Source organism: Thamnophis sirtalis, unplaced genomic scaffold, assembly GCF_051295495.1.
Source record: "Thamnophis sirtalis isolate CommonGarterSnake01/CBP01778 unplaced genomic scaffold, rThaSir2_p1.2 scaffold_6, whole genome shotgun sequence".
NCBI lineage: Eukaryota > Metazoa > Chordata > Lepidosauria > Squamata > Natricidae > Thamnophis > Thamnophis sirtalis.
In genome coordinates this window covers 104,652,073-104,678,966 of record NW_028261386.1, presented here as the reverse complement: position 1 = coordinate 104,678,966, position 26,894 = coordinate 104,652,073, and the positions used below count along the sequence as shown (strand labels likewise).

Here is a 26,894-nt window from a genome sequence, read left to right as displayed (position 1 = left end):
TAACTCACTTAAGAACTGCCTTACTTAGCAATGGAAAGTCTGGTCCCAAATGTGATTACAAGTTAGTGATTCTCTGTATTAGAGGAGAATAAAAAAAACTATGCTGAAGGCAGTTCAGCATAGACATCAGGAAGAACTTCCTGACTACAAGTTGTCACCCAGTGGAACAGGCTGCCATATGCATGGCAGTGAGTTCTCTTGGGCTTCAAACAGGTTAGATGTTCATCTGTCAAGAGATTATTGAAGTAGATGATCTCTATGACTCCTTCCAACTATGATTCTGTTAACTCTCACAAATAAATATCCAAAAAGAAACATTTATTATAGAAAAATATATTTACCTGGATATTTTTAGCAGCTTTTCCTGGTGCCACACCTCCTATGTAGAAAGGAGTAGTAACTGGCCATGTATTATCAGAATAAGGAAGACTGTCTTCTAGTACTCTGAGGCCATCAATAATCAAACGACCAATATTCTTCTCTCGAACAAACATTACCTTTTTTAAAACAACCACAACAACATGTTTATGTTAAAGATAATGGAAAAGATGTCATTGTAATTTGCAGAGAGTATATTGTGATAGCTAGTCATCTATCCTGTTTGCTTTTTCAAGTTATTTAAATAGAAAAGGCTGTTGAGATTTTTCTAGTATTTCTATTGTTTTTTCAATTTAGTGTGAAAAGTAAAAATTTGCCACTTAATAAAATAAGAAGCTGGTTCAGTGCAGTGCGTAAGAGACTTATTTCTGAACAGATAAGTAGTGCATACGCATGCACGCACAAACATTTATATTGTTACTGGATTATATTTTCATTGTGAATTGTTGCTCTAGTTTTTTTGCTGGTGTTTATTCCTTATTTTTATCTTTATTGTTGCAATACTAGTGTACTTTTCAATATTTTTAAAAGATAAGATATGACAAAAATTAAAGTATATTCTCAGAAGTATATAAAAAGGTTTGGAAATTTAATTATTTTTCTCCATAACATTTTGATACAGAAACTGCATAGATGGAAGATGACCTGTTTTATTCCTGATCTTTGGAAGGTGCAACATTTTAGTGCATTAAAACTCCAATTAACTACCAATTTATAAATATACTTATTCGGGGGTAAACGATACTTTTTTAAAGCTTATAAAGATTCTACCTGGATCTTTCGATTTCAACTTACATTATGCCACTGGCCATCATTGTACTTTTCTTGGGTTCGGATTCTTAATTTCTGGTGATCTCTATTGAACATATAAATAAGTCGTCCATGGGCAATGAAGAGGGCCATGAAATGTTCCTCTGCTTGGTCCGCAATATAGAAAATCATTCCATGGGATGAATGAGTCTTTAGACTGATGGAGAATTGAGATCTGGTAAACAAAAATGGCATTTTTCTATGAAAGAGATATTGATTTCCATTCACAAGCTGAAAAAGAAATGAAATGCTGCCTCCGGAGAACAGTTTGTAATGTCAAAAATAAGCAGTTTTTATTTGTGTTAACTGATATACCCAGTTACAGGTAATCCTGTAGGGCCCTGTTACTTGAGGGACCAGGTATCTTTCACAGTGTATCTCATCTGGTATATGTTGGCAAAGCCGGCATGCTTTGGGTTCCTTTGATTACATAATGCCCTCTGTCAGAACCCAAGCATTATGCCTTTTATGTTGCAACCCCAGGCCTCTAGAATGACATCCATCAGAGAGTAGTGTGGCTCCCATTTATGATGGCATTCCAGAAAGACTTGAATATCTGGCTTTGCAGTAGGATGGAAGTGGTCTCCTTGTTAGATACATACTTGTACATATATAAACAATTTTGGAATCAGGCAACAGATCTAATAAATTAATTTAATAATTTGCAAATATGTGAATAGTTATTTAATATTTTATAGGTATATTAAAATATGATTACCTTTCATAGAAATCCTCTGGTAAGTAATCAAACTCTTGCCGGCTATTTGCTGTCCCACCAAAGAGATATGCCTGTTCAGTTGCTTTCGGATTGTTGGAGAAATGGCAGTGTGGATCCCTCTGATTTCTCAGTTCTTGTTCTCCTTTATTTATGACAGATGAAAAAGGGGATGTTCCTTTTTTACTTTTTTCAGCCTTCGAACAAAACAAATAAATGAATGTAATCAACAAACTGCTGCTGGACAGGCACAGTTTTCATTCTGCATACATTCCTGTATGTTATTTTTCAGTAAGTGTGGCCCAGGTCTTATACTTCACTTCGTCATACTATTTGGATGACTTAGCTGTGAATAATATCAAAATTGCATAGGCAGGTGCTATAATGGAGCAAAGGTACAATTTGAGAACTCAAGCAGGCCACATTTAATCTTTGATAGGTGAAGATCTTTCAGTTACCACCATCTTTATTTTGTTTGCTCCAACATGATGGAATGTTGGAAAGAGTTTCAGAACTTTCTCCATTGGCAGGATAACCTGCTGATAACCCGCCCCCCAAAATGAAAACAATAGGGCTGAATGTGACGTGGAGGTAGAAGCTGGCAAAAACAAAGAGAGACCAAATTTGAAGAAAAGCCCTGTAGAAAATTAATCCTTGGGGGAGAGGCAGTTGGGCAGTGGCTTTGAATGCTGCCAAGTACTCTTTGATTCCTTGTCAGGTCATGCAACTCAGAGCAGAGCTTAAGCTGCTGATCCTGGCCTTCCCAGCTTATACATACATGGAAATTCACTGACAAGCAACCCAAAGGGAAAACAGTAAGTAAAACGGAGTCCACTACTTCCCCAAGTACCTAGGCGTAACTACTTAATACATTTTATATACTTTTTAAATAGATAAAAGCAGGATTGTAAATAGCAATAATGATGTAAAGGATATGGGAAATGTATTAAATCAAAGCAATGTGGAATGTGTTAGTATGACTGTCGTTTCCTGCAGTTCTTTTTCTTTTTTCATACTGTACCATTTGTTAAAAATTACAACTTTTGAACAGGATAAATTTACATTGAAGTGTCTTTCAATTAAAAAAAGTTTAGAGTCTGCACAAGTGGCTCAAAGAAGTCTGCTATTGGTTAGCATCAGTTCCTATCTAGAAAGCTGTAAGCCCGATGTGGACACTCACTCACCCTTTTGCTGTGGCTTTCCTTAGCTTTGGAGGAATTTTTTCTTTTTTTATGAAAAAGGGCAACTGGAGGAGATTCCACAGGACATCCATAAAGAGATGCATGAACTTTCTCAGGGTAGCGTTGAAAGTCTTCCACCTCAATATCTCGATCTAATCTATTTAAAAGAAGGTTATTATTAAATCAATTTTGATTTCGCATATACATTGAGACTGATTTTCTACTGCCATCAAAGATATTACTTGCGTTGTCAACTGAGTGGATCTTTATACTTTTGCAATATCTATCATTGATATATGTGTATTAGCTCATAGGCAATACTAGTTGTCAGAGAGGTCCCAGATTCTGTTTTGTTGTAGCTAAAGTGCCTTTTTATAGAGTTGGTAATCAGTTTATAAAGCTAGCTATCAGTTAAAACTGGCCATCAGTTGAAACTATGATATTTAATGAAACATTCAGGCTTTGCAAGGAGAAATACGCTATTGTCCTCCTGTCCATAATATTGTATTTTCAGTTGACCACTTTATGACACAGCATTTTGGATAAATAGGTTTTGGTATGATCCAACTGGGTTTTTCTTGTGTTTTTATAAACTTTGTTTATTTGAAATGTAAGTTGAAGTGATGATAGCTACCATACTTTTTGGAGTATAAGACGCACCGGAGTATAAGATGCACCAAGGAGTTTGAAGAGGCAAATTAAATTTTTATAAGATTTGCTAAAAAACAACTAGAGATGAAGTGTCCAAAAATACCAGAGAAGGGACGATTACATTACAGGGAAAAGAGTTGATCATGCTTAAACAGATTCCATGGAGAATTCGTGAACAACGTAGACAATACCAATTTTTAACAAATCAGTTAAATAAAAACAATAATGTACAGATGGTTGGTACCAAAAGGGGTACTGGTATCTTGACAAGGAAAAAGATATAAGATAGAGAATATAGACGAAGCGCAGAGATTCTATGAAGAATACTGCAAAGGGGAAGAAGAACAAGGAAGTAAAGAGGACCTAGAAAGTCAAGAGGAAGAAACATCAACAACACACCTCAATTCAAAATCTCTGGGATACTATGAAAGCATACACAAAAGGCCTTACAATTGCCTACATGGCGAGAAAAACTAGAAAACAAAAAGAGCAACAAGAATGTATGCAAAAAGAACTTATGGAAGCCAAAGATGAACTACAGAAAGACCCAAAGAATAAAATTAAAAAAGAAAAAAGATGATAAAACTTAAGATCAACTTAATAACTCAAAAGGAATTAGCACAGAAAATTAAAGCAGCCAGACAAAATCACTTTGAACTAGCCAACAAACCTGAACGATGGCTGGCATACAGATTGAAGAATAAAAGAGAAAAATGATATATCAATTAAAAGATGATGAGGGAAGAACAAAGCGGAAGAAAAGAAGCATATTATTCATAAATACTTCGCAAAACTATATGCGCAAGATAGTATGGAGGAAATAAAAATAAAGCATTATTTAAACACAGAAAAGATAACACCAATCTCAAAATAACAAAGGGAGGTGATAAACAGGCCAATAACGTTAGCCAAAGTGGAATTAGTCCTGAAAAACCAGAAAAATAATAAATCCCCAGGACCAGACAGAATACCGGTGGAACTATACAAATATAACAAAATAATATTGGAAGAGCTAGGAGTAGAAATATTTAATGAAGTTTTAGGAAAAGCCATGATACCTGAATCATGGACAGAAGCAATAATATCACTAATCCCAAAAGAAGAAACCAACCGACAAGAAATTCAAAATTACAGGCCAATTTTATTATTAAACTCTGATTATAAAATATTTGCAGCAATTATGGCAGGAAGAATTAAACAGGTTTTAAATGAACGAATACACCCGGACCAAATGGATTTTTACCTCACAGACACATTAAAAATAATACAAGAGTCATCCTAGACATAATAGAGTATTACGAGGCGTATCCAGAAAAGCAAATGGTACTAGTTTTCCTTGATGCACAAAAAGCATTTGACAACGTAATCTGAAAATTTATAATAACACTATTGGACGAGATGAAATTCGGAGAAAAATGTATAAAAATGATAGAAGGATTTTATAACAGTCAGACAGCCAAAGTTCTGATGAATGGAGATCTAACAGAGAAGATTGATATAAAAAAAGCAGTCAGACATGGATGCCCCCTCTCTCCTTTGCTGTTTATATTAACTTTGGAAATTTTATTAAATGAAATTCGGAAGGACCAGGGAATAAAAGGTTTAAGACTCAAAAATGAAGAATATAAGGCCCAAGCCTATGCCGATGACTTAGTATTTGTTCTAGAGGACCCATTAGAATCCAGCCTGAAATTAATTCAAAAATTAGAAGAATATGGCGAAGTGGCTGGACTAAAGATCAATAAAGACAAAACAAAAATGATAACCAAGAACATGACAAAAAAGCAAGAAGAGGAACTGGAAGTAGCAACCAGAATGCAAATAACTAAAAAAGTGAAATACTTGGGGATCTGGGTGGCGGCAAAATGTTCCACAATTAGATGATAATTATAATAAATTAGTGATACAAATAAAGAAAGATTTAGAAAATTGGAAAAATATTCAGTTATCACTCATGGGACGTATAGCGACAATTAAAATGAATATTCTACCAAGAATTTTATTCCGGTTGCAAGCCGCACCTATTAATCCGGGTAAAAAATTCTTTCAAGAATTAAACAAAATAACCAATAGGTTCATTTGGCAGGGATGAAAAGCGAGGATTAAACTAAAGTCAATGCAAGACAGCAAGGAGAGGGGAGGCTTAGCATTACCAAATTGGGATTTATACGCATCAGCAGTAACAATAACATTGGTGAAGGATTGGATAGCGCTAAAGAATAAAAGAATTTTGACCTTGGAAGGCCATGATTTGCAAGCAGGCTGGCATACATTCCTATGGGATGATAAAAATAAAACGCACAAATACTTTCAAAATCATTGAATTAAGATAGCGTAATTGCAAAAATGGCTCAAAATAAAAAAAACCCACTATGTGAAAATCCAGAATTGACAGAAAGGATGACTCACCCAAATTTTATAGATTTGAACAAAATGCTAAGATACAGAGACTTAATTGATAGATAGGGAAATTTAAAAACAATTGAAGAATTGGCAGATCAGAACATGAAAGTTGACTGGCTAACTTATCTCCAAATCAAAACTAAATACAATAATGATACTAAATTATATGACATCGAAACAGAACCACACGAATTGGATAAAATTATTCAAAGCTCAGATAGAAAGATAATAGGGAGAATATATAAATTTCTCCTGAAGTATAAAATGGCAGAGGAAATTGTGAAAGAACAAATGATAAAATGGGCGCAGAACTTTGGCTATAATATTGAATTAGACAAATGGGAAAAATTTTGGGGAACAAATTTAAAAATGATACTATCAGTTGCATACAGGGAAAACTAGTGCAAAATGTTTTACAGATGGCACATGGCACCAACAAGGTTAGCTAAAATCTTAACAAATACCTCTACAAAATGTTGGAAATGCGAATAAATACACAGAACATATTACCATTTATGGTGGACCTGTGAGGAGGCTAAAATTATTTGGAAAAGGATCAAAAATTGGCTGGAGGCAATAAAATAGAATGGAAACTTGAAGTTTTTTTATTAGGAATAATGTCTGAGAAATACAAAAAAGAAATCCAGTATTTAATACTACATATAATTACGGCAGCAAGGATTGCCTTTGCCCAGAAATGGAAAAACAAATTAATTCCAAGCAAAGATGAAATAATAAGAAAGGTTATGGATTGTGCTGAAGTGGACAAACTAACTAAAGAAATCCAGGGAAAAGAAGAATCAGAATTCTACCAGATATGGGATAAATGGTATAAGTGGATGGAGGAAAGAAACAAGAATCAATGAATGAATATAACAAAACTCAAAAACAATAGTTATGAATAAAATAAGTGGGTTAAGAATGATGAAATCCAAATGAAATATAATAGAAGGGGAAATAATATAAGGTGAGTGGTATCAATTGATAATTGCTATTAGAAAGAACAGGAAGCTCCTGTTCGTACTGTATTGCTATTAGAAAGAACAGGAAACTCCTGTTCGTATTCTATCGTGTAAATGTGTAAGTTTTATGTGTGTGTGTATTTCACATGTTTGTGAATTTAAATAAAAAATAAAAAAGTAGGTAGGTAGATAGAGGGTTGGAGAGGGAGAGAAAGGCAGTAGAGAGAGAGAGTGTGTAGGTAGGTAGAGGGATAGAGAGAGAGAAATAGAAAGAGAGAAATACAGTGGATAGGTAGGGAGAGAGAGAGAGTAGGTAGGTAAGTAGGTAGATAGAGGGAGGGAAGGAGGGAGAGAGAGAAAGAAATACAGTAGGTAGGTAGGGAGAGAGAGAGGTTAGGTCGGTAGATGTTTCTAGGTCTATTTATCCCTGTGCTGGAGAAGGAAATCGCTGTCAATCTGTAGCACCTAAGACTTTGTTTCTGCTGGCACAGCACTTGATCAATGTAATTCTCATCTCTCAGTTAAAGATTTTTCCAAAAGGGAATTTTTTTTTTTGCACTCTGCAAACCTCCCCAAAACGGCCCATTTTTCGCAAAAACGGGCCTGTTTTTTTTTTTTAAAAAAGGCATGAATAGCCTTAGGGGGGGGGGCTTGCAGAGTGCTCCTTGGGGGGGGGGAGAAAAAAATGGCCCTTTTTTGTGAAAACGACCCTGTTTTTTGTCAATTTTTTTTTCATGCATAGCCTTATTCAGGCTTATATAGTGCTGCTGGAGGCTGGGGGGGGGGGAAACGGGCCATTTTTTGCTCACTTCTGCCCTCCCCAGCCCCCAGGAGCTGTCTGAAAGCCTCCATAGGGCTATGCATGGCTGTTTTGGTGAAGGGGCGGGGCTTTGGGAGGCAAGAAATGCTGTATTCGGTGTATAAGATGCACCCAGATTTTCAGCCTCTTTTTTGAGGAAGAAAGGTGCGTCTTATACTCTGAAAAATATGGTAATTTGACTTCAACTTAGCATTTTTGCTTAAAATTAATCTCATATTTCATAATGAATTAAATCTGCTGTGGTTTTCACGATGACTAATTTTTAGTGACAAGAAACATATATTTTGCATAAGCCTTGGAGCAAAGCTAGATAAATAGATAGTTGGGACAGCCAGCATCAACATAATTTGTTTCATATTCTCAGTTGTCCAAAGTGCAACATAAAATCTGTTTAACACTGATAAAGCCTAATTCCATTCAACACAAATCAGAATAGCAACCAATTATTTTTAATAGGTTTACTTCTGGGTAAAGTTATTTTCTTCTATATCTTAAAACTAAATGTATATTAGAATCTGTCCACCCACCCACCCACCCACCCACCCACCCACCCACCCACCCACCCACCCACCCACCCACCCACCCACCCACCCATCCATCCATCTATCTATCTATCTATCTATCTATCTATCTATCTATCTATCTATCTATCTATCTATCTATCTCTTTCTCTCCTCCACTCCCATGATTTTTTATAAAACTCTCTTAATGAAGGATTTAGGAGAATTCCAAAACCTGCCCATTGTTATATGACCTTTGGGGCGCTTCTAATAAAGCTATTACCCCATAGTGAGTTCATTTGTTTTTTCTCTGATGTAGATTCCTTTCCTTCAAAAGAAAAAACAACAATCACTTACAATATAGCAAAATATTAATTTTAAAAAGGAAGCTAACACATCCCCCCCAAGGCAGCAATATTGTGGCTCAAGAAAAGGACCCCCCAAAAAGCCCAAATGCTCTCACCTTGTGAAATAGGCATTGCTTATGCAGCCAGTAAAGTTTGCTAATTGTGTACTGAGGGGTGAGCCTCCAAAGTAAAATTTCTTGGTGCTTACAGGCTTTATCTCAGCTGCATCCTTTGCTGGATTATTTTTGCTTTGTCTTTTTTCATCTACCAAAAGTTCAAGCCTGTGGAGAACACAGATCTCATGAGGAAATCTTTAAAGGAACTTGGTTGACAAGTGAGAAACTGTCTCATTGTTAGCACTTTTTTTTTTTGTATTTATAACAATTTTCCCTACAGTTGACAATATACTTGGATTGCTTTCTTAACATCCCATAGATCCATCTTATCTTACAAAGCACTTATTTCTTGAATGTTGAATTTGATGAATGGCTCACTAGGTGGCAGCCTCCACGTAGGAGAGTGTCTGAAAGCTGCGATTCTCTAATCTATTTCTCAGCTTTGACCTGCTTCTGGTAATATATAATTTAGGCTTAATAGGCTTTAGCCAAGATGTCCTAGAAACATTTTGGACAAAGAGGTGCAGGAATTGAAAATTAATAACTTTAATTTTCCAGAGATGTAGGACTGGTGCATGAAGAAAACTTCTGCCTTGCTTCCACTTGTTCCCTAAAGCCGACATGGCGAAACTATGGCAAGTGTGCCACAGGTGGCACACGGAGTCCTCTCTGCAGGCAGGCGAGCCGTCACCCAGCATAGGTCCACCACGCATGCATGCGTGCTTCCCTCTGGCCAGCAGATTTTCGGGTCTGCTGTGCACGCGGGAGATGCACATGCACGGGGGGTGGGGGGAGTGCATGCTAGATTTTTGGCACCAGGAGGCTTCAAGGAGGGGCTCCAGAGCCCAGGGGAGGCCATTTTCGCCCTCCCAGGGGCTCAAGGAAACCCTCTGGAGCCTGGGGAGGGCAAAAAACAGGACTTCTGGAGGTTCAGAAACGGGCATGTTTTTGGCTTCTGGAGGGCCTCCAGAGCCCGGGCAAGGCCGCTTTTGCCTTCCCAGAGGCTTGAGGAAAGCCTCCAGAATCTGGGCAAGGTGAAAACACCTCCCTTGCATGGGTCACACGTGCATGGCAGATAGATGGGGCACATAGCATTGTGGGTGTGGGGCACACGCACACATAATTTTGGCATGTGAGGACAGAAAGGTTCACCATCACTGCCCTAGAGTTCAAATACTCATTTTTGCCTGTGGTTGCTGATCCACATAAATGCTACTTGTCTCATGGCAGGGTTGCTACAGACATTGGGTTTGGGTCTAATGATACTGGCAGCCTTCATTCTATACTTGTACACCAGTAGTGCTTATTGAATGCTAAAGAAAAGATAATACTATTCTTGCATGAAGATCAAGTGTCCAACTAATTTTGGTAAAGGTTGAACACAAAAGGTCTTCCCCCTCCCTTGTTAATTTTCTTAACGAAGAGCTTACTCTGATAATAAGGTTGCACTTGATATGCCAACAAATGCAGGCTAATGATATCTATGTGTGTTAGAAGAAACATATTTTACTACTTTACTTTTCAGGTGAGATAGTTGTCATGACAAAATGGGCTTTTCCATCATTAAAGGACTTGTCTGCTGTCTGAACTTTGACTCCTTTTGTATTTAATACCACATTTCCTTTTTCCATGGAAATAGAGAACACTTCTGACTGAAATGAAGAAAAGAACATGTTCTTATTGCTGGGAATGGAATTCATGCATTTATTTTTAATTTTTTTTTTAAAAAAAAATTAATTTCACCCATCTCGCTAAACAAGCTACTCTGGGCAATGTACAACCAAGCTATACAATCAATCAATACCTAAAACCATTACCCCGATTAATCATTAAAAACATGAAAACCATTAAAAAGACACTAAAAACATCAAGAACAAAAACGTTTCAGATGAAGGGGATGTTAATAATGGGGCCAATTCACTAGTTTACCCATTCCCTAGGAGCCCCTGGTCTACTGGCATAACCAGATTTTAAGGGACCTTTGGAAGCTCAGAAGAGATGAGGCTGACCTCACCTCAAGGGGGAGAAGATTCCACAGCATGGTGCCACAGCCTAGGGATCACCAGATGTAGCTTCCCTAACCACCAGAACGTGTACTGCTTTCTTTGCTAAATCTGCTGGGATGGGCAGATGAAATTGGGAGAGGTGGTCCCTCAGGTAACCTTATTCTATGCCATAAAAGTATGTACACACCCACCCACATTAATTGAAGGCTTGATCATCTAATTGTCCTAAACACTGTAGAAAACACTTTGTATTATACAATATATGAATACAGATGTATGTTCCTGTGCATATATATGTGAATCCACACACACATTATTATAGTTATAATCATTGTCATCATCTCAAATTAAATCTAGATCAACATTGCATTCTGGAGAAGGTCAACCATGTCACTAAGAGACTACGTAGACTTGAAGATACATAATCTATTGTCAGTTTCACTATATCTTTAATAAGGAAGCTTTTTTTTAGCTATGGATAGGTCCTATGAAATCTAGTCAACACATTGATTATAATTTATCTCAGGGACATCTTTGTTAAATTTATTGGACTGGTGTTTATGGGATTTAATTTACATTATCCCTCAATATATCTTTTGCACTTAAAATTTCTTTAAGAGCAGTTTTTTTTTAAGAAGGAAACAAGACTTTTGTCTTGGCTATATTTATTTTAAAGAAATACATTTAAAATACATGGAAAACAACCCCAGACTTACATCTTCGGTGCAATAAAACAACAGTCCATTAGGCTGTAAAGTTCGGAAATTAAAGCCACCTTCAAACGCATGAAAAGGAGAGATTTTCTGGCTGGATGCGATATAGCTTTCACCATTAAAATATGCTTTGCGGGACATCTGTTCATCAAATAAACAAAACGAACATATAGGAAGAGTAGAGAGCAAAAGATGAAAATAACAATAGCAGGAAGAATCCAGGGGGTCAACTATCACATTCCAAAATGCCCAGTGATTCCGATGATGTGTGATCATCACAGAGCAGTGAGTGTGAACTCTTTATCACACCACAACAGAGATTCACTCTTGACAACCTCTTCCAGAGTTCATCAAACACTGCTGCTCTATAATTATTTCCTTTCAATGGGACTCACACATCAATATTGTTGGAAAGAAATTAGCTTTTACAATAATGGCACTGAGGAAATTGTGCCTCAATGTGTCCCATTGAATGAGGTTCAGATAATACTCTTGGAATCTCATACACAGATTTGGAGGATGTGCACCTTGTGTTTCTTTTCTCTTTCCGTAGAAGTTAATAACTCAATTGGAAAATCAAGCAGCTTCAGGAAGACCTTAAATCCATTTCCAATCTCATCGCACATAGAAAGTTAGAAGAATACGGTCTAGCTGACTTCTTGCTAAATGAATTGTATTAGTCCTCTGAAAAATGGAGTGGCCTATGATGATCACTCTATGATGAATAATAGTGCTATTACTATTGCTGTTGGTGCCATAATTGGGAGTACTACTGGTATTATTAGAAATATTAATATTTATTTAGCCTACTGTCAATGTCACTTATAGGAAAGTCTTGATAGACTGGATAGTTGAAATATGTATAGCTCAGTGCTATCAAGATATCTCTATTTGAATCTAGGTCAACTATTCTTAAATAATTTGCAAAAGCTACTTCTATTGACAACAGTGACAAAAGTGAGAATTTGACTGTAGAACTTAGGAAACTTTATACCACTCCTACATACTATGATTTTGAAATTAAAAAAAGACGCTTGCATTCATTTGATGTTCACTTTAAAAAAAATGCTTTGTGAGCCTTTTGCTCTCGTAAGATGGGGATGCCAAATTTTCATTTTGTCATCCTGTTATAGTGAACTGTTAAAGACCATACTTGAAGTACAGCATGCAATTGAAAATAATCTAGCTTAAAATCTGATCTGTGGAGTGAAAAAAGACAAGACATAAATATTTATTAAAGTGTCAAAACATATGACTGTATAAAATCTATCACACTGGTTTTCTTTCAAAGATGTATTCTACATTCAATAACAGATACCACTTCCCATTATTTTACTCAAAAGAAATAATATTGTATTAAGAGAGAAAATTGCTTTAAGAAATGTTACCTTTTTATTCCCTAATAATACAAATTGGTGAAAGAAAACAAACATATTCACAATAGAACACAAAAAAGATCATGAAATAAGATTATATATATTTAAAAGCAACAGAAAACCAACGTAGAAAATAGAGTTTAAAAGTAAGTACTACACTTACAAGTGATTCTTCAGGACAGCCATAACCAATTCCCAGGGTACCTGGCTCTTCCAACAAGTTGAAGTCCTTCTTTTGGAACTGGAAACCTTTCATACAGCCCGTAAAGGGTATACTGATAGCCAGGTGTGAGCTGACACCACTGTTAAGGCAAGTGAGATGTTGAGCGTCAAGGGTCATGGCTAGTGGATTCTAAATACAGAATGCCAATGCAAAATAAAACAGTAGACTGCACTGTTGAATGGGAAAGAAACAACATTTGAGCAGATTCCCTCATCCTCTAGATTCAGCCTGAGAAATACAAATAACCCTAAAGCGATTCATTGGAGGAGGTTTCCAATTGCTTAAGGCAGAAGTACAATCATCCACCATAAAGCAGTTTAGTGAAGTAATAGTGTTTCCATGTTATTACTGTGAATAGACGGTGGCAGGTCACTGAATAAAGGGCACAGTACCTCTACTTCACAGCCATATTCTGATGATGTGGTAAATGACAGAGGACAACCTTATCTATTGTTGGGAAGTTTCACTCTCTGGCAGTTTATAGCATTTTATATCAAGAATATTTCTTGCAAAGTGTCCAAACTTTGCACAGAATCTTGTCATGATGCTCATGGAAATTATGGCAGTGACTGTTATAATGATGCATTGCCTTCTTCCAGAGGAACTGTAATTGGGCATTTTCATATAATGGAAACAAAGCTTGCAAGTGCATTTATTTTTGGGTGTGATTTTTTTTTGAAGGATCTGAAAACGTTGTCTCCCACTTGCAAGTGTAGATTAAAAAACAACATTTATAATCAAAGCCCAAATACTCCATCCCCCAAGAGCTGAAAACAAGCAGTATACAACAGATCAGAAAGTGATGTCTCCATATGAGGAAAGAAGATTATGTAAAATGACTTTATAATAGACTATAGTTAAATATGCCTCACTTGGCTGGAGCAGAATGACTTAGTAAAATGCTGAAGTATCTTTTCTCAGACTAGATGGCGTCCAAATGGGTGGACCTCAATTATTAGATGTTCTCTAATAATTTGTCATTTGCTTTGTCACCATTACAGAATAATACACAATATACAAATTCACATCATTATATGCATTATGTAATTTCTAAACGAACATCAATACGCAAAGGGAAAAAAAAACTTTTAAATGATTATAAACCAACCTAGATTTTAAAATCTCGGTAGGAGCTCCTCCTATATAGACATCACTAAATGGCATGCTTTTCTTTTCATTTTCCATACTTTTTATATGTCTCCTATCCACTACCAAGATCATTTTCTTGGAATTATGATATATGACAGATATCTGAAATGAAGAAAAATAAAGATAAAAGACACAGCATAGAATCCAGTGAATTGTTTAATTTATAATATATCTTTCATGCAGGAGCAAAAAGCAATGTGCATTCTTCCCCTTTTATTTTCCTAACAACAACACCCATCCACAGAGCTTGCACTGAGGGAGAGTAACTGGCTCAAATCTGACTGTGGGAGCTTTTGAGTCTGAGGCTCGACTAGAACCTTGATGTTCCTGTTTGAAGTCAAATGCTTTAACCATTATACCTCTCTGTCTTTGGCCTTTTTGTCTATATCACACACCAATATGCTGATGCATTATAATGCTTTACAGAGAAGTCTGTAAAATCAGAACAATTTGTAGTGAGAGATGATGGAAAGAGGAAAACACATTTTGAGGGGAGCTTTCTTCTCATGTTTTTGCAGGTAGGTCCAGGTCAATAACACTGAAAGGATGAGAAGGAACAAAAAAAATCTTAAAAGCTCCATTACTGTCAGCTGTTCAAGGTAGCTCAGGTCAAGAAGTAGAGGATTCCAGGAATGCTATTTTATTCTTATAAAATATAATAATAGAATTTTGAAAGCCCGTCTAAAACCTTCACTGCTCCCTTTTAAGGACAAAGTGGGACTGTTCTTAATCTTTTTCTTACATTTTCTATTTTCTCAGAGATGAACTATTTTATCAGTTTCACTTCTTTCTCAAGATCAAGATTACAGTATATCTATCTATCTATCTATCTATCTATCTATCTATCTATCTATCTATCTATCTATCTATCTATCTATCTATCTATCTATCTATCATCTATCATTATTTTCAAATAACTCAAGGTGATGAACATATCCAACACATTTTCCTCATAATAACAACCTTATGAGGTGAGTTTGGCTGAGAGTGACTGGTCCAAAGTCACCCAGCTGGTTTTCATGAACTCACGACTTGAAATCAAGATCTCTTGCTTTCTAGCCCGATGCCTTAACCACTGGACCAAACTGGCTCTCTTTTAGATACTGTATGTATGTATGTATGTATGTATGTATGTATGTATGTATGTATGTATGTATGTATGTTATATGCACAAGCTGCTACCATTTTCTGCCGTTTGCATTAACTTGAGCAAAGGATAGGTTTTGTAGTAGATGGAGGGTGATCTGCAGGCTAAACAACCTTCCTTCCCTGTTCTTTCTTTGCAGTATTTTGCAGAATTGTGATTAAGGCATCGCAATTTATCTTGGCCCAGTAAATCCTAATTTCAGGTGCTTGGTCCTAGGAAGATTCTGGAATTCCAGGCTTTGCTAGTCATGCTGCTGATTTCTTACCAGGAAAAACACAAAGAAGAAAAGTTGCTGTGGGATCAATGGCAAGAGGGCCTACAGAGTCAGTCAAAAGATGTTTGTACTCCTGATGATATAATCAAGAAAAAAATTACAATTTTAATAATCCTATCTTAGGCACAAAGCCGGCTTGTGTAATCTTGGGCCTGTCACTCTCTCCACCCTGGAGAAGAAACAGTGGAAAATCATTTCTGAAAACCTTTCCAAGAAAATGGAGTCAGTGAGAGCCAGGTTCGATTCAACAGAAATAATAAAAAAAGATTGAAGCCATTTACATTAGAAGATCTGTCTGCTGCAATTCACAGCAATCAAAGTATGGATGGGTGTGCATGTGCATATATGTACAGCATATTTGTAAAAATAATAAAGGTGGGACATAAATAAAACAAAAATAAAGTAATAAATAAATAAATATATACACATACAGGTGGAACTCAAAAAATTAGAATATCGTGCAAAAGTTCATTTATTTCAGTAATGCAACTTAAAAGATGAAACTAATATATGAGATAAGACTCGTTAAATGCAAAGCAAGATAGTTCATGCCGTGATTTCTCATAATTGTGATGATTATGGCATGCAGCTCATGAAAACCCCAAATCCACCATCTCAGAAAATTAGAATATTACATGCAATCAATAAAACAAGGATTGTACATAGAACAATATCGGACCTCTGAAAAGTATAACCATGCATATGTACTCAGTACTTGGTTTGGGCCCCTTTTGCAGCAATTATTGCCTCAATGCAGCGTGGCATGGAAGCTATCAGCCTGTGGCACTGCTGAGATGTTATGGAAGACCAGGCTGCTTCAATAGTGGCCTTCATCTCTTCTGCATTGTTCGGTCTCATGTCTCTCAGCTTTCTCTTGGCAATGCCTCATAGATTCTCTATGGGGAGAATCCTCATAGATTCTCTATAGGTCAGGCGAGTTTGCTGGCCAATCAAGCACAGTAATCCCACGGTCATTGAACCAGGTTTTGGTGTTTTTTGGCAGTGTGGGCAGCTGGAAAATGAAGTCAGCATCCCCATAAAGCTCGTCTGCGGAAGGAAGCATAAAGTGCTCCAAAATCTCCTGGTAAACAGCTGCGTTGACCCTGGTTTTAATGAAGCACAGTGGTTCAAAGTCCTGTTGCTCAGTGGTCCAAAGTCTTCTTTTCTGATGAGAGCAACTTTTGCATCTCATTTGGAAACCAAGGATCCAGAGTATGGAGGAAGAATGGAGAGGCCAATCAAGCACAGTAATCCCACGGTCATTGAACCAGGTCTTGGTGCTTTTGAAATAAATGAACTTTTGCAAGATATTCTAATTTTTTGAGTTTCACCTGTACAGTTTAGTGCTTAAACCACAGGCTTCTTCCTCCCAACATCTAAGGCAACAGCCATGTCATGCTTGGGGATGGAACAACAGCTGTAGCTGAGAAATCTTGATATAAAATTTCTCTTGAACCTGGGAAAAGATGGTTGCTGCCTTTCCAGCTTTAATCCTAAGAGTTTGTTATAGTGTTTATTTATTTATTAAATTTATATGCCTTCCTTTGCACCTATAAGATGGCGGACACACAGCATTCATTGTTTGGAATCAAGTTCACTCTACAAATTAATTCTGAGAACTCATTACTTGTTTCCTCTTCTATACAATCTATACTGAGTCCTTTTCTCCCCAAAGTTCAAATGTTATTATTGATGGTTGTTCCTTGTGGGTTGAAAAGGGAAAAGAAGCTCTTTTCGGAACCTTTAACTTTTTTTTAAATTTGACAAGCATTTGTTGTCTCCTTTTTTATTGGGAAAATTATACATATTGACCCTTCAAGCTAACACTGGTTGATAGTGTACCCTGAGATTCAACTTCTACATGTCTACTCCCTTTAATAAGCACTTAGTGGACAAACTAGAAAGAAATGCAGATAACAAGGCAATTTACCTCATGGAACTTTGCATCATTAATCAGAGCCTTCTTCATAGAATCCTCTAGAATGACAGGGCCGTTACTGAAGCCGAAATCATATTGCAGGTACAGATATCCATTTTGCATCTCCAGGCTGAAAAACATACTCTGCATAACCACAAAATTAGATGTTTCAGAAAAGATTGGAATTTTTAGAAGTTAAAATGTATATTTTATACTCTTCTTCATAGATAAACCTATTAATAATAATTAATTACTATATTGCTTCCTATTATGATAGTTCTTGAAGCAATTTACAATCAACAGGCAATGTTCAAATACAAGGAATAACCTAAAGCAGTATAAAATGATATGAAAATAATATCCAAATAACTTTGAATAATCAATTGGATCTTCTTCAGAAACAGAATTTAAATAATTTACTTCTTAATATATCTGAACAGATATATATCAACAAGATAAGAACTCATAAAACGTGTTGTTTCTTTTCCCCTTTTACTTACTCCATTAACCATCAGAAGGAGAAGACCATTATCACTTGGTGTTCGAACTTCTATATCAAAACGAGTCACAAGACCAAACTTCCCTCTGCTCTCAATATTCTTTGCCAAAGCATAACCCGAACCATCAAAGAAATAGTTTACAACTCGGCTCTGTGTAAAGGCCAGTTTATCTCTAACATGAAGAAAAAAAAGACATAAAGAAATATTAGGAAACTGGACTATATCCCACACTCTGGAGATCTAACATAAAAACCAGACTCAGGTGGAACAAACTGACATAATTGTTTTGAATGGCAATTGATTATCTAGTCTGGCATTCATTGTATGATTTAGGAGATATATTTCTGAAGTGTTTACTGGGAGGGCAGGATTAGCCCTGCTGTTAGGATGAGTCAAATGACCCAGATCATTTTCTGCTTTTCCTATCGGGGAACAGAATTGAATAGCCCCAGGACACGTCATAAACTATTTACCGCTTTGGGTATGATAAAATAGAAAGAGAGCGCCATTTTGCTTTTCACTCTGGGATCTTATTTTCAATCATTTTGTACTAAATACTTTTGATACTGGAAATGCCTAAAAAAGGTTAACATAATTTTGGATAGGTCTTAAATATGCTGAGCTGAAAAGGATGCATATTAACTAATGGAAGGAAAGAATACTCAATGGGTGCCTTTTGAATAAAAGAGCAATGTCTTAGAAATTAAAACAGAGTCGTAAAAATAAGGAATGATCCCATTCCCATAAAATCTAAATCTATTGGTCAGGAGTTATGTGGGCCTAGATAGGATATAAGCCAATCAGAATTTTGAGAAAAGGGGTAAACAATCAGACCAATGCAGTGGTGCTCTTCATCCATTTCTATCCGGTTCGGGTGAACCAGTAACAGCAGCGCCGGGAGGCTCCACCCATCCTCCCAGACATCAGCATGTCCCATTTTTTTACGCTCTGCGCAGCACAGAGGTGGTGCATGAGAATGAAATTAGTGCGTGTGCAAATGCACTCACATTTGCAAACCGGTAGCGAAGGTAAGTGAATACTGGACCAATGTTTTGTCTCATATGGAAGGTTCCCTTGATCTCCTAAGCTTGATCATCAATGCAGCCTGTGGAGTGGATCTCATACACATGTACTTTATGCACCTGTGCAGCCTCCCACTTTCTTTTCACCCCACCATATTTACATCTGAAATGTTTGAAGACTGGTTAAGAATTAAACATTCTACAGCCCTGCCTACCAAAACAGGGCATATATTAGTTTTGATTGGTACAGACATCTACCTTTTGTTGAATTAATATTTGTTAACTGTGATAGGCAAATGGCTTTTGATTGCATAGTTGAGATCAGCCAGTGTTTTGGATGCATTTCCACATGGTTGAGATTATAGCTGCTGGAAGTTATGGAGTGTCAGCATGCTCTCCTGCTTCCAGATACTTTGGGAACTCCAAAAATCACAAAACTCTCTGGAGCTATCTGGCCACTTGGTAAGTCTTGTTTTTGGAAATGATTATACCCAAGGTAAAAGTACTTTTATTGACTGACTGAGGAATTGATTTGTTCAAGCTATCCAAGGCAGACCAAGTTAATCTTACCTGATACAAGGTATTGATTTGGTAATGTTATAGATGTTTTTGAAATTATACAGACTAATAACATCATCATTCAGAGTAGCAAGCTCCAAGCAGCCAATGAAGCCCGGCAAGTCCAAGCTTGGAGGGAGCTTTAAAGAGAAAAAAACACAATTCAGATCAATCTCATAAGCCTCAAAGGTTTATTCTTTAGTTTAGTGAGCAAAAGCATATTTTGCAACTTCTCCTTCTGCTTGTTGAATTATTTAAACTCAATCCATTTACATCTAGACTAAACTGATGAAGCCTATGGTTCTTGCTCTCAGTTACTGATCATTTTCTCATTACTTGCAACACTGATTTAGTGCCCCCCCTCACATTTACACACATTGTGTGTATGGTTGTGTGTGTAGGTCTGTGAGAGCATATGTAACTATCACACACATATACATATATACATACATACATACCCACACCACACACACGAACATTTCTCTCTATCTCCCCCCTTCTCCCTCTTCCTTTCTCCCTCCCCCCTTCTCTCATCTATTTATTTCATTTTTATCCCCCTTCTTACAGTCCTTGAGCATTTTGCAATACATCAAGATGAAGTTTTTCTTGGCTGTTATCAACCTTGAACAATTACCTTACACTCTTTAATTGGAAAATTATTATTATTGTGTTATAAATATTACATTTCCCCTTTCCTGAGTGTATTCAAAGCAGAATAAATGGGAGAGTTTCCTTGTTTTTATTTGTGACAAAGTGGGATGTGATTGAAAGAGAAAGATTACTCCCTGTCACCCCCGGAGGTCTATATTTGAGAGAGAAGTTGAACTTGGTCCAGGGCCAAAATCTTAATCACCACACTGCTCTGGCTCTGGCTTTAGTCTTGGGGATTACAGGTAGTCCTTGATGTGTGGTCATAGTTGGAACCAGAATTTCTGTTGCTAAGCAAAATGGTTGTTAAGTCCAATTTTTGTGCCCAATTTTAAAGTGAATCACTGCAGTCGTGAAGCGAACCATGCAGTCATTAAGCAAACTCTGCTTCTCCCATTGTCTTTGCTTGTTGGAAGCTGGTTGGGAAGGTCACAAATGGCAATCACATGACACTGGGACATGGCAATTGTTGTAAACGGATGCTGTTTGCCATTTCATCCGTTCATGCACCTGAATTTTGATTACATGACCATGAGATATTGCAATGGTTGTAAGTGTGAAGACCATTTGTAAGTCACTTCTTTCAGTGTTTTGGTAATTTCAAATGGTCACTAAACCTATGATTATAGGTTTGTAGTAGGTCGTTTGCACAGAGCTGAATTAAACATATCTGGATACTTGCTTTTCCCTTTCCCTTTCAGAATATGCTGTTATCATCAGCAACAGAAGATCGTGTCCAGATTGTTAGCATATGGCATTGGATGCAACATGACTGTAATCTAGTTTGCACATTTCTTTATCTCAGTTAAAAACACAGGAACAGGTTACATGAACTGAAATCAATTCTAAACTGTCTGTCATGTTATCCATTAGGAAATGTTAGGATGAAATAATTGTTTTATTTAAAGCTGCCTCATTTTTTTTTGCAAGAGGCTTCACAATAAAGGTGTCATCTTTAATTCAATCTTGAAAAAGACTGAGCATTCGCAGAGACAATGCACAGAACCATTATTGCTCTTACCTTAAAACCTGGAGGCACTCTTCCCACATAGAAAACAGTATTTTCAGCATCCAGATCCAATAAAGAAGCATCACCCGGAGCCTCTCCTTTATTGATAAACTTTTCCTCAGCCGTGCTGGTAAGGCTGGGGATTGTCAAAAACACTTTGCCATGCTTGCCAATCCTATTGAAGAAAAGCGAAAAATGGAACTCCTGCAATTGCTTGATTGAATGGTTAACAATTTCTGCATTAGGAGCTAGTCAACATTTTCATTTAACGACACCCATAATCCCTTGCGTAGTGGAGTCTGGGCAACTGAATGGAGCTAGCAGAGTGTTTACTGTCTGGATCCCCTTCCTGACACCAATGCAAAGAATCGTTCAGCAGATATATTCTCATTGTGTTGAGAGAGAGAAATATTTGCCTCTACTTAGGATCCAACTCACAGCCTCCTGATTGTGAGGCGAAAGCTCCTCCTCTAGGCCACTGCACCACTCCTTTCAAGAGAGAGTAAGGGAGCAAGGGAGAATGATTTATTTTCCATCAAACTTTGCTTAACATTATTAGTATTCTCATTGATGAACTCTATGATTTTGATCGATCAAATCTCAAGATTATTTGGGATACAGGTTGAAATACTCCAAAGGAGAATAATGGAAGAATGCTTCCGTTGCTGACTTTATTTAGCTATAATGGATTGGAATAACCTTCCTTTTAGAACTTTTTAGCATATATAGTGATCATTTAAAAAAATGGTAGATGTTGTGGCCCAGCAGGAGCTGTTGGAGCTGCCGATGGACTCCGATAGTGAGGAACCCTATGAGTCTGCTATGGAAGATGTGGAGGACCCTGGGCAGGGTTCAGACTCAGAGCAGGGACCAGAGAGGCTAGTTGGCCACCAGGAGGTGCCTGAGGCATGGAGCAGTGGGGAAGATCAAAGGGAGTTTGTCCCTGACGCCAGGCAATGAAGGGCAGAGAAACGGAGGCAGCAGTTACAGAGACAGACTCATAGGAGATAATCAAGCCCAGGTGGTTGTGGTTTGGCTCCTCCCAAGAGAGCATACAAGAAGAGACTTTGGGAGGAGTCCTTTTGCAGGACACAACCGTTCGTAGTAATCTGGAGAACTCCTTGTCTGGTCTGCCTTGTGTCTCCGTGTCTGTTGGAGTCTGGTTGCTGCCAACGTCTTGCTAGTGAGTCGTGTCTGGGCTTTCAGCCAACAGGATTATAATTGCTGTGAATAAAGAGTGGCAAACAGCTAAGCCTGTGTCTGCGTTCATTACCGGACAGAGGGGCCCAGAACAGGTAGGGTTTTTAAAGAAAAATATTCTTTTCCTTTCCTTTTGTTTAGGCAATCAACAGGGATAATTAAGTAGCAGTGATAATTCAGCAGTGAATACTAATTACAATAAGTAGGGAGACGTATTTTGCCAGGCTGTTAATAAGTACAATTAACACTATTAACAGTCTCCCCAAGCGTCTACATTGTCCTGAGTTTTTCTAACCCAATCATATAAGGAATACATAATAAAAGCAGCAGATGTAATCATATTACCTCTCTATTTTAACCAGATTGAAATGTGCAGGCCAAGAGCTGATTGGCTTGGAATCTAAAGGTATATTCACATCACCAGCACCCAAATTATAAACATAGACCAGGTTTCCATTCTTAATTGCAAGACCCACATAATTTTTTATCTAGAGAGAAAAAAAGAAGAAAACATGCTTGTGAAGGTTTCAGGAGAAGTAAACAACAAACTAGCTTAGCATAGTTCTGCCACACATTGGAAAACTTAAGAGAATGCAAGGTCATCCTGGTTTATAGATTTGTAACGTTTCTGAGAAATGGTTAACACAACACCTTGAAAAATATGATCTAGTGAAGAGAAAGGAAAGCTAAACTCAGAAAAGCCTCGACAAAAATATATTGGTCTAATCATGTTACATATCTCGGTGTCAGAGAACGGCACTTATTTTTTCGTTTGGGGTAAAGGGCAAAAAGGGATAAAACGAGCAGGAAAGGGATAAAAAGATGAATCTAAGACTTTTCCCTATGAATTTTTGGAAAATATGCCCTTTCTTTTACTTCTAAGCTATATTAAATACTACATTAGGGTTTCTACTACCATTTTCATACATTTCCAAGAGTTAAAGGGAACCTGAGAAGTTCACATAAATAATATTCTGGAGCTCATGTGATTCTAAGGCTTCAAAATGAAGTCCTTGTTGTTCTTTGAGCTTGGCTATTTTATGCAGACATTTCATTAGATAGCATCTTCACTGCTAGAAAGAGTGAGGCTTGATCTCTCGTTAGAGCTTGGCCTGTTAGTGTTGGTGGGGGTATGAGTTTTTCCTTCATAGTTCCTTGATTAGGCTGTTGATCACCATTTAATTTTTTTTAATTTGAATTGGTAGTTCTTTGATTAAGTTATTAAGTTGAAGTCCACAAGTTTTAAAGTTGTCAAGCTCGAAGACCTCTGCTCCATGCATTTGGGGATCCCCAAATGGTGAGGATTTCTTTCTTTCTTCCTTAAAGCCCCCCCAGCCTGTTTTTGCTCCCAGGGGGATGCAGGGAGGCTTGATAGATACCCCCATGCCCTATTTTGGGCCTAGCAGGCCTCCCTGAAGCCCCCTGGGAACCAAAATGGATGCGGCGAGATCCTGGAAGGGGCGGGGGAAGGTAAAGTTGCGAGCCCAGTGTGGATGGTGGGAGAGAGGCACAGCAAACTCAGGGGAGGGGGGTAGTGAGACTTACCTGTAGGCAAGAGGAGGCAGCTCAGTTGGGGTGCAGGGCAGGCACCACGTGGCAGCTTAGGCAGGGTTAGGGAGGTGAGGAGTGACTGGGTGGGTAGGTGGGTCGGGCGAGTGCCCAGGGAACCGGTTTGGGGGCGTGACAGGCCCAGGTTCCAGTGACCCAGGCCATCAAATTACTATCTATTTGGCTGAACCGATCTCAACTGGTAGGAACCCACCTCTGGTTCATTGCATTTTGTTAAAAATTCAAGGGTTGGCTTATCCATGAACTGACTTAACAATAGCAATAGCACTTAGACTTTTATAATGCTTCACAGTGCTTTTTCAACCTTCTCTTAGTGGTTTGCAGAGTCAGGATATTGCCCCCAACAATCTGGATCCTCATTTTACCCACCTTGGAAGGATGGAAGGCTTATCTACAAGAATGTTTGGCAAGACTGAGGGAAGTAGAAGAAGTAGATGAAAACAGATAAGGTTGATGGACAGGATTAAAAAGCCAGAGATTATTGTTGGAAACAGGCTGGTGGACATTTTTCAGTAAAATTCTGAGGGATGGATCTGACTCACTGTCACCTTTTTTAAATTTTGATGAAAAAAACAACAACCCAGTGAAATATATGTGAAATCACTATACATTTAGCAGGTGAACATACATTTTTGTTTCCTAAATACAAAACGAACTGATCTTGAGGCTTTTTTCTTTGTGGATTTTCCTCAGAAAACTTCATGTACAAACTTAAAGATGTGAAAGCCTTTAAGTCATCTACATTCACATGAGGATTGACTTCAACTGCTGAGCGACCTTCAAATGTCATTGACACTTGAACCTGTAAGTTGAAATATGCAAGTGAAAGATTAGACATATCTTGGAAGACTCCCTTTGGGAAGAAATGAGAAACTACAATACATTTATTTCAATGCACTATTTAATTGGCAGAATGCTAACATTATTTATAAAGATTAATAAACTATGGGTTGTGTTAAAATATAACATACAATCAATGTGTTAGATTCAGAATTGCCCAGAACAGTATTCTATAGATACATTTGCCCTGTGGATAAACTAGGACCTAGTTTTGTAAACATATCGAGAACTCAGATTCATTAGTGAAAAATGGTAATGAAAGAGGTCATTTTCATAAATAAAATACTCATTTATTTACTGGTATTTATATTTATAGCAAGCAAAATCCATTTGTGATTCTCTGGAACCTCATATAGGATATTTATATCCTTATATCAACAAATAAATAAGTACTAGAGTAAACTACTTTGATAATTTTCCATGTGCAGATTTAAAATGATTATTTTTTTAAAAGAACCCCATCAAATATGAAAGCTTGATTTGTACGCTATTTGTGTTGAACTTCAGGTCTTCTATAACAGTAGTATGTCAGCCATTCTGCCACTTAGACTAGAATAGTAACTTCATAGTTAACCTTTGGTTAATGCCCATTGGCAATAAATGATTCAACATCAAAGCTGAAACTAAAAGAGATTCAGGGAAAGCATTAGGCTCCTTGCTATAAGTACTGTATCAAAGTCTCTGACTCAGTTTTCAGAAGGGCCATACTGCAATACATCTCTCTCTAGGAATTCTAGCTATGTTGGAAAAGTCTCTGGAAACTCAAGGACTTGGTGTGATTACACATGGTTCTATAACAGCAGCTTTACTAACTAAGGTGATCAACTTCACAACCTGCACATCTCAAGGTTTAAATCCTATATTTCTTTCTCTCTCCCTTCTCATGTAATTGCTTGCTTGCAGCCCATTTCTCTTGCTAGGCTGCTAATGAAACTTGTACTTTATTTCCAAGCTCCTTGTTTCTACTCTTGCTGGCCCCAACTCCCAATTTCTTTTGCAGCATCTTTACCTTGTTAGCCACACTCCTGGTCTGTGCAATGAGTTCTCGGACCCTCTGGATGCTGGCTGACACATTGTTTGCTGCCCTTTTCTCTTCTACTATGCGCAGCTTATCTAGGAGTTGTGGGACAAGTTCTGTGAGACTCCTCACTGTTGTTCAAAACAAAACAAGACAACTGCTTGGTTTCCGTATCACAGGCAAAGAGATTATGATGATTAATAATAATGGCACAGTGGCTAATTAGCAAATAACACGTAGAAGCCAAAGCCTTGCATCCAAGAAGATCAGTGTGGACCAATCTCTTTATCTTTTATGATAGTGCGTTTTTAGAAAGATTTGAGAGTGGATTGTTTAACTAAATTGGGGAACAGAGCTCCTATGATAGAGCATGAAAGCTTTGTTTTCAAACATCTTACAATTCTAGCCTATTAAATGTTGTTTGCTTTAAGAACATGATATAGATCTTGATTTCCCTGGAAGTTAGCCAACCATGCAGAGCCCACCCACTGGGTTGTTTAAGGGATCATACACACAAATTCCTCAGCACTGGAGGAATCTGCTGGCACAGATACATACATATATTTTTGTCTACTTTCTGTACAGTCTTACTAAAGTAACTATTTTAACCACAACCCATGGTATATCTTAGAAATCCAGTTGAAATGTTATCACTTTCCCCACTATAATTGAGTGTGTCCAGAACAATTTCCAATGTTAGTTACTTGTGAAATAGCTTAATTAACCTCAGTCAATGTTTTATTAAACACCATCTCTTTTTTAAAATGTAAAATTCAAAGCAGTTAAGGGAATCTCAGTTTGATCAGTGTTAAAACAATAACTACTTTTATAAAAGTCTATG

At 37.3% G+C, this 26,894-nt stretch overlaps 1 protein-coding gene across 1 annotated transcript in view; it reads right to left on the bottom strand.

Annotated features, from left to right (window-relative positions):
• LAMA4 (laminin subunit alpha 4) overlaps positions 1-26,894 on the bottom strand; it is a 98,988-nt gene that overhangs the window by 5,753 nt on the left and 66,341 nt on the right. Inside the window, exons 18-33 of the mRNA XM_087718623.1 lie at positions 26,045-26,184; positions 24,824-24,997; positions 22,972-23,114; positions 21,439-21,601; positions 19,782-19,909; positions 18,190-18,361; positions 17,702-17,833; positions 14,310-14,452; positions 13,142-13,280; positions 11,606-11,743; positions 10,402-10,535; positions 8,884-9,048; positions 3,088-3,241; positions 1,907-2,100; positions 1,174-1,363; positions 342-497 (exon numbers count right to left, since the gene is read on the bottom strand). Of these exons, the coding sequence (XP_087574749.1) occupies positions 342-497; positions 1,174-1,363; positions 1,907-2,100; positions 3,088-3,241; positions 8,884-9,048; positions 10,402-10,535; positions 11,606-11,743; positions 13,142-13,280; positions 14,310-14,452; positions 17,702-17,833; positions 18,190-18,361; positions 19,782-19,909; positions 21,439-21,601; positions 22,972-23,114; positions 24,824-24,997; positions 26,045-26,184 (2,465 nt within the window). The remainder of the gene's footprint in view (positions 1-341; positions 498-1,173; positions 1,364-1,906; positions 2,101-3,087; positions 3,242-8,883; positions 9,049-10,401; positions 10,536-11,605; positions 11,744-13,141; positions 13,281-14,309; positions 14,453-17,701; positions 17,834-18,189; positions 18,362-19,781; positions 19,910-21,438; positions 21,602-22,971; positions 23,115-24,823; positions 24,998-26,044; positions 26,185-26,894) is intronic.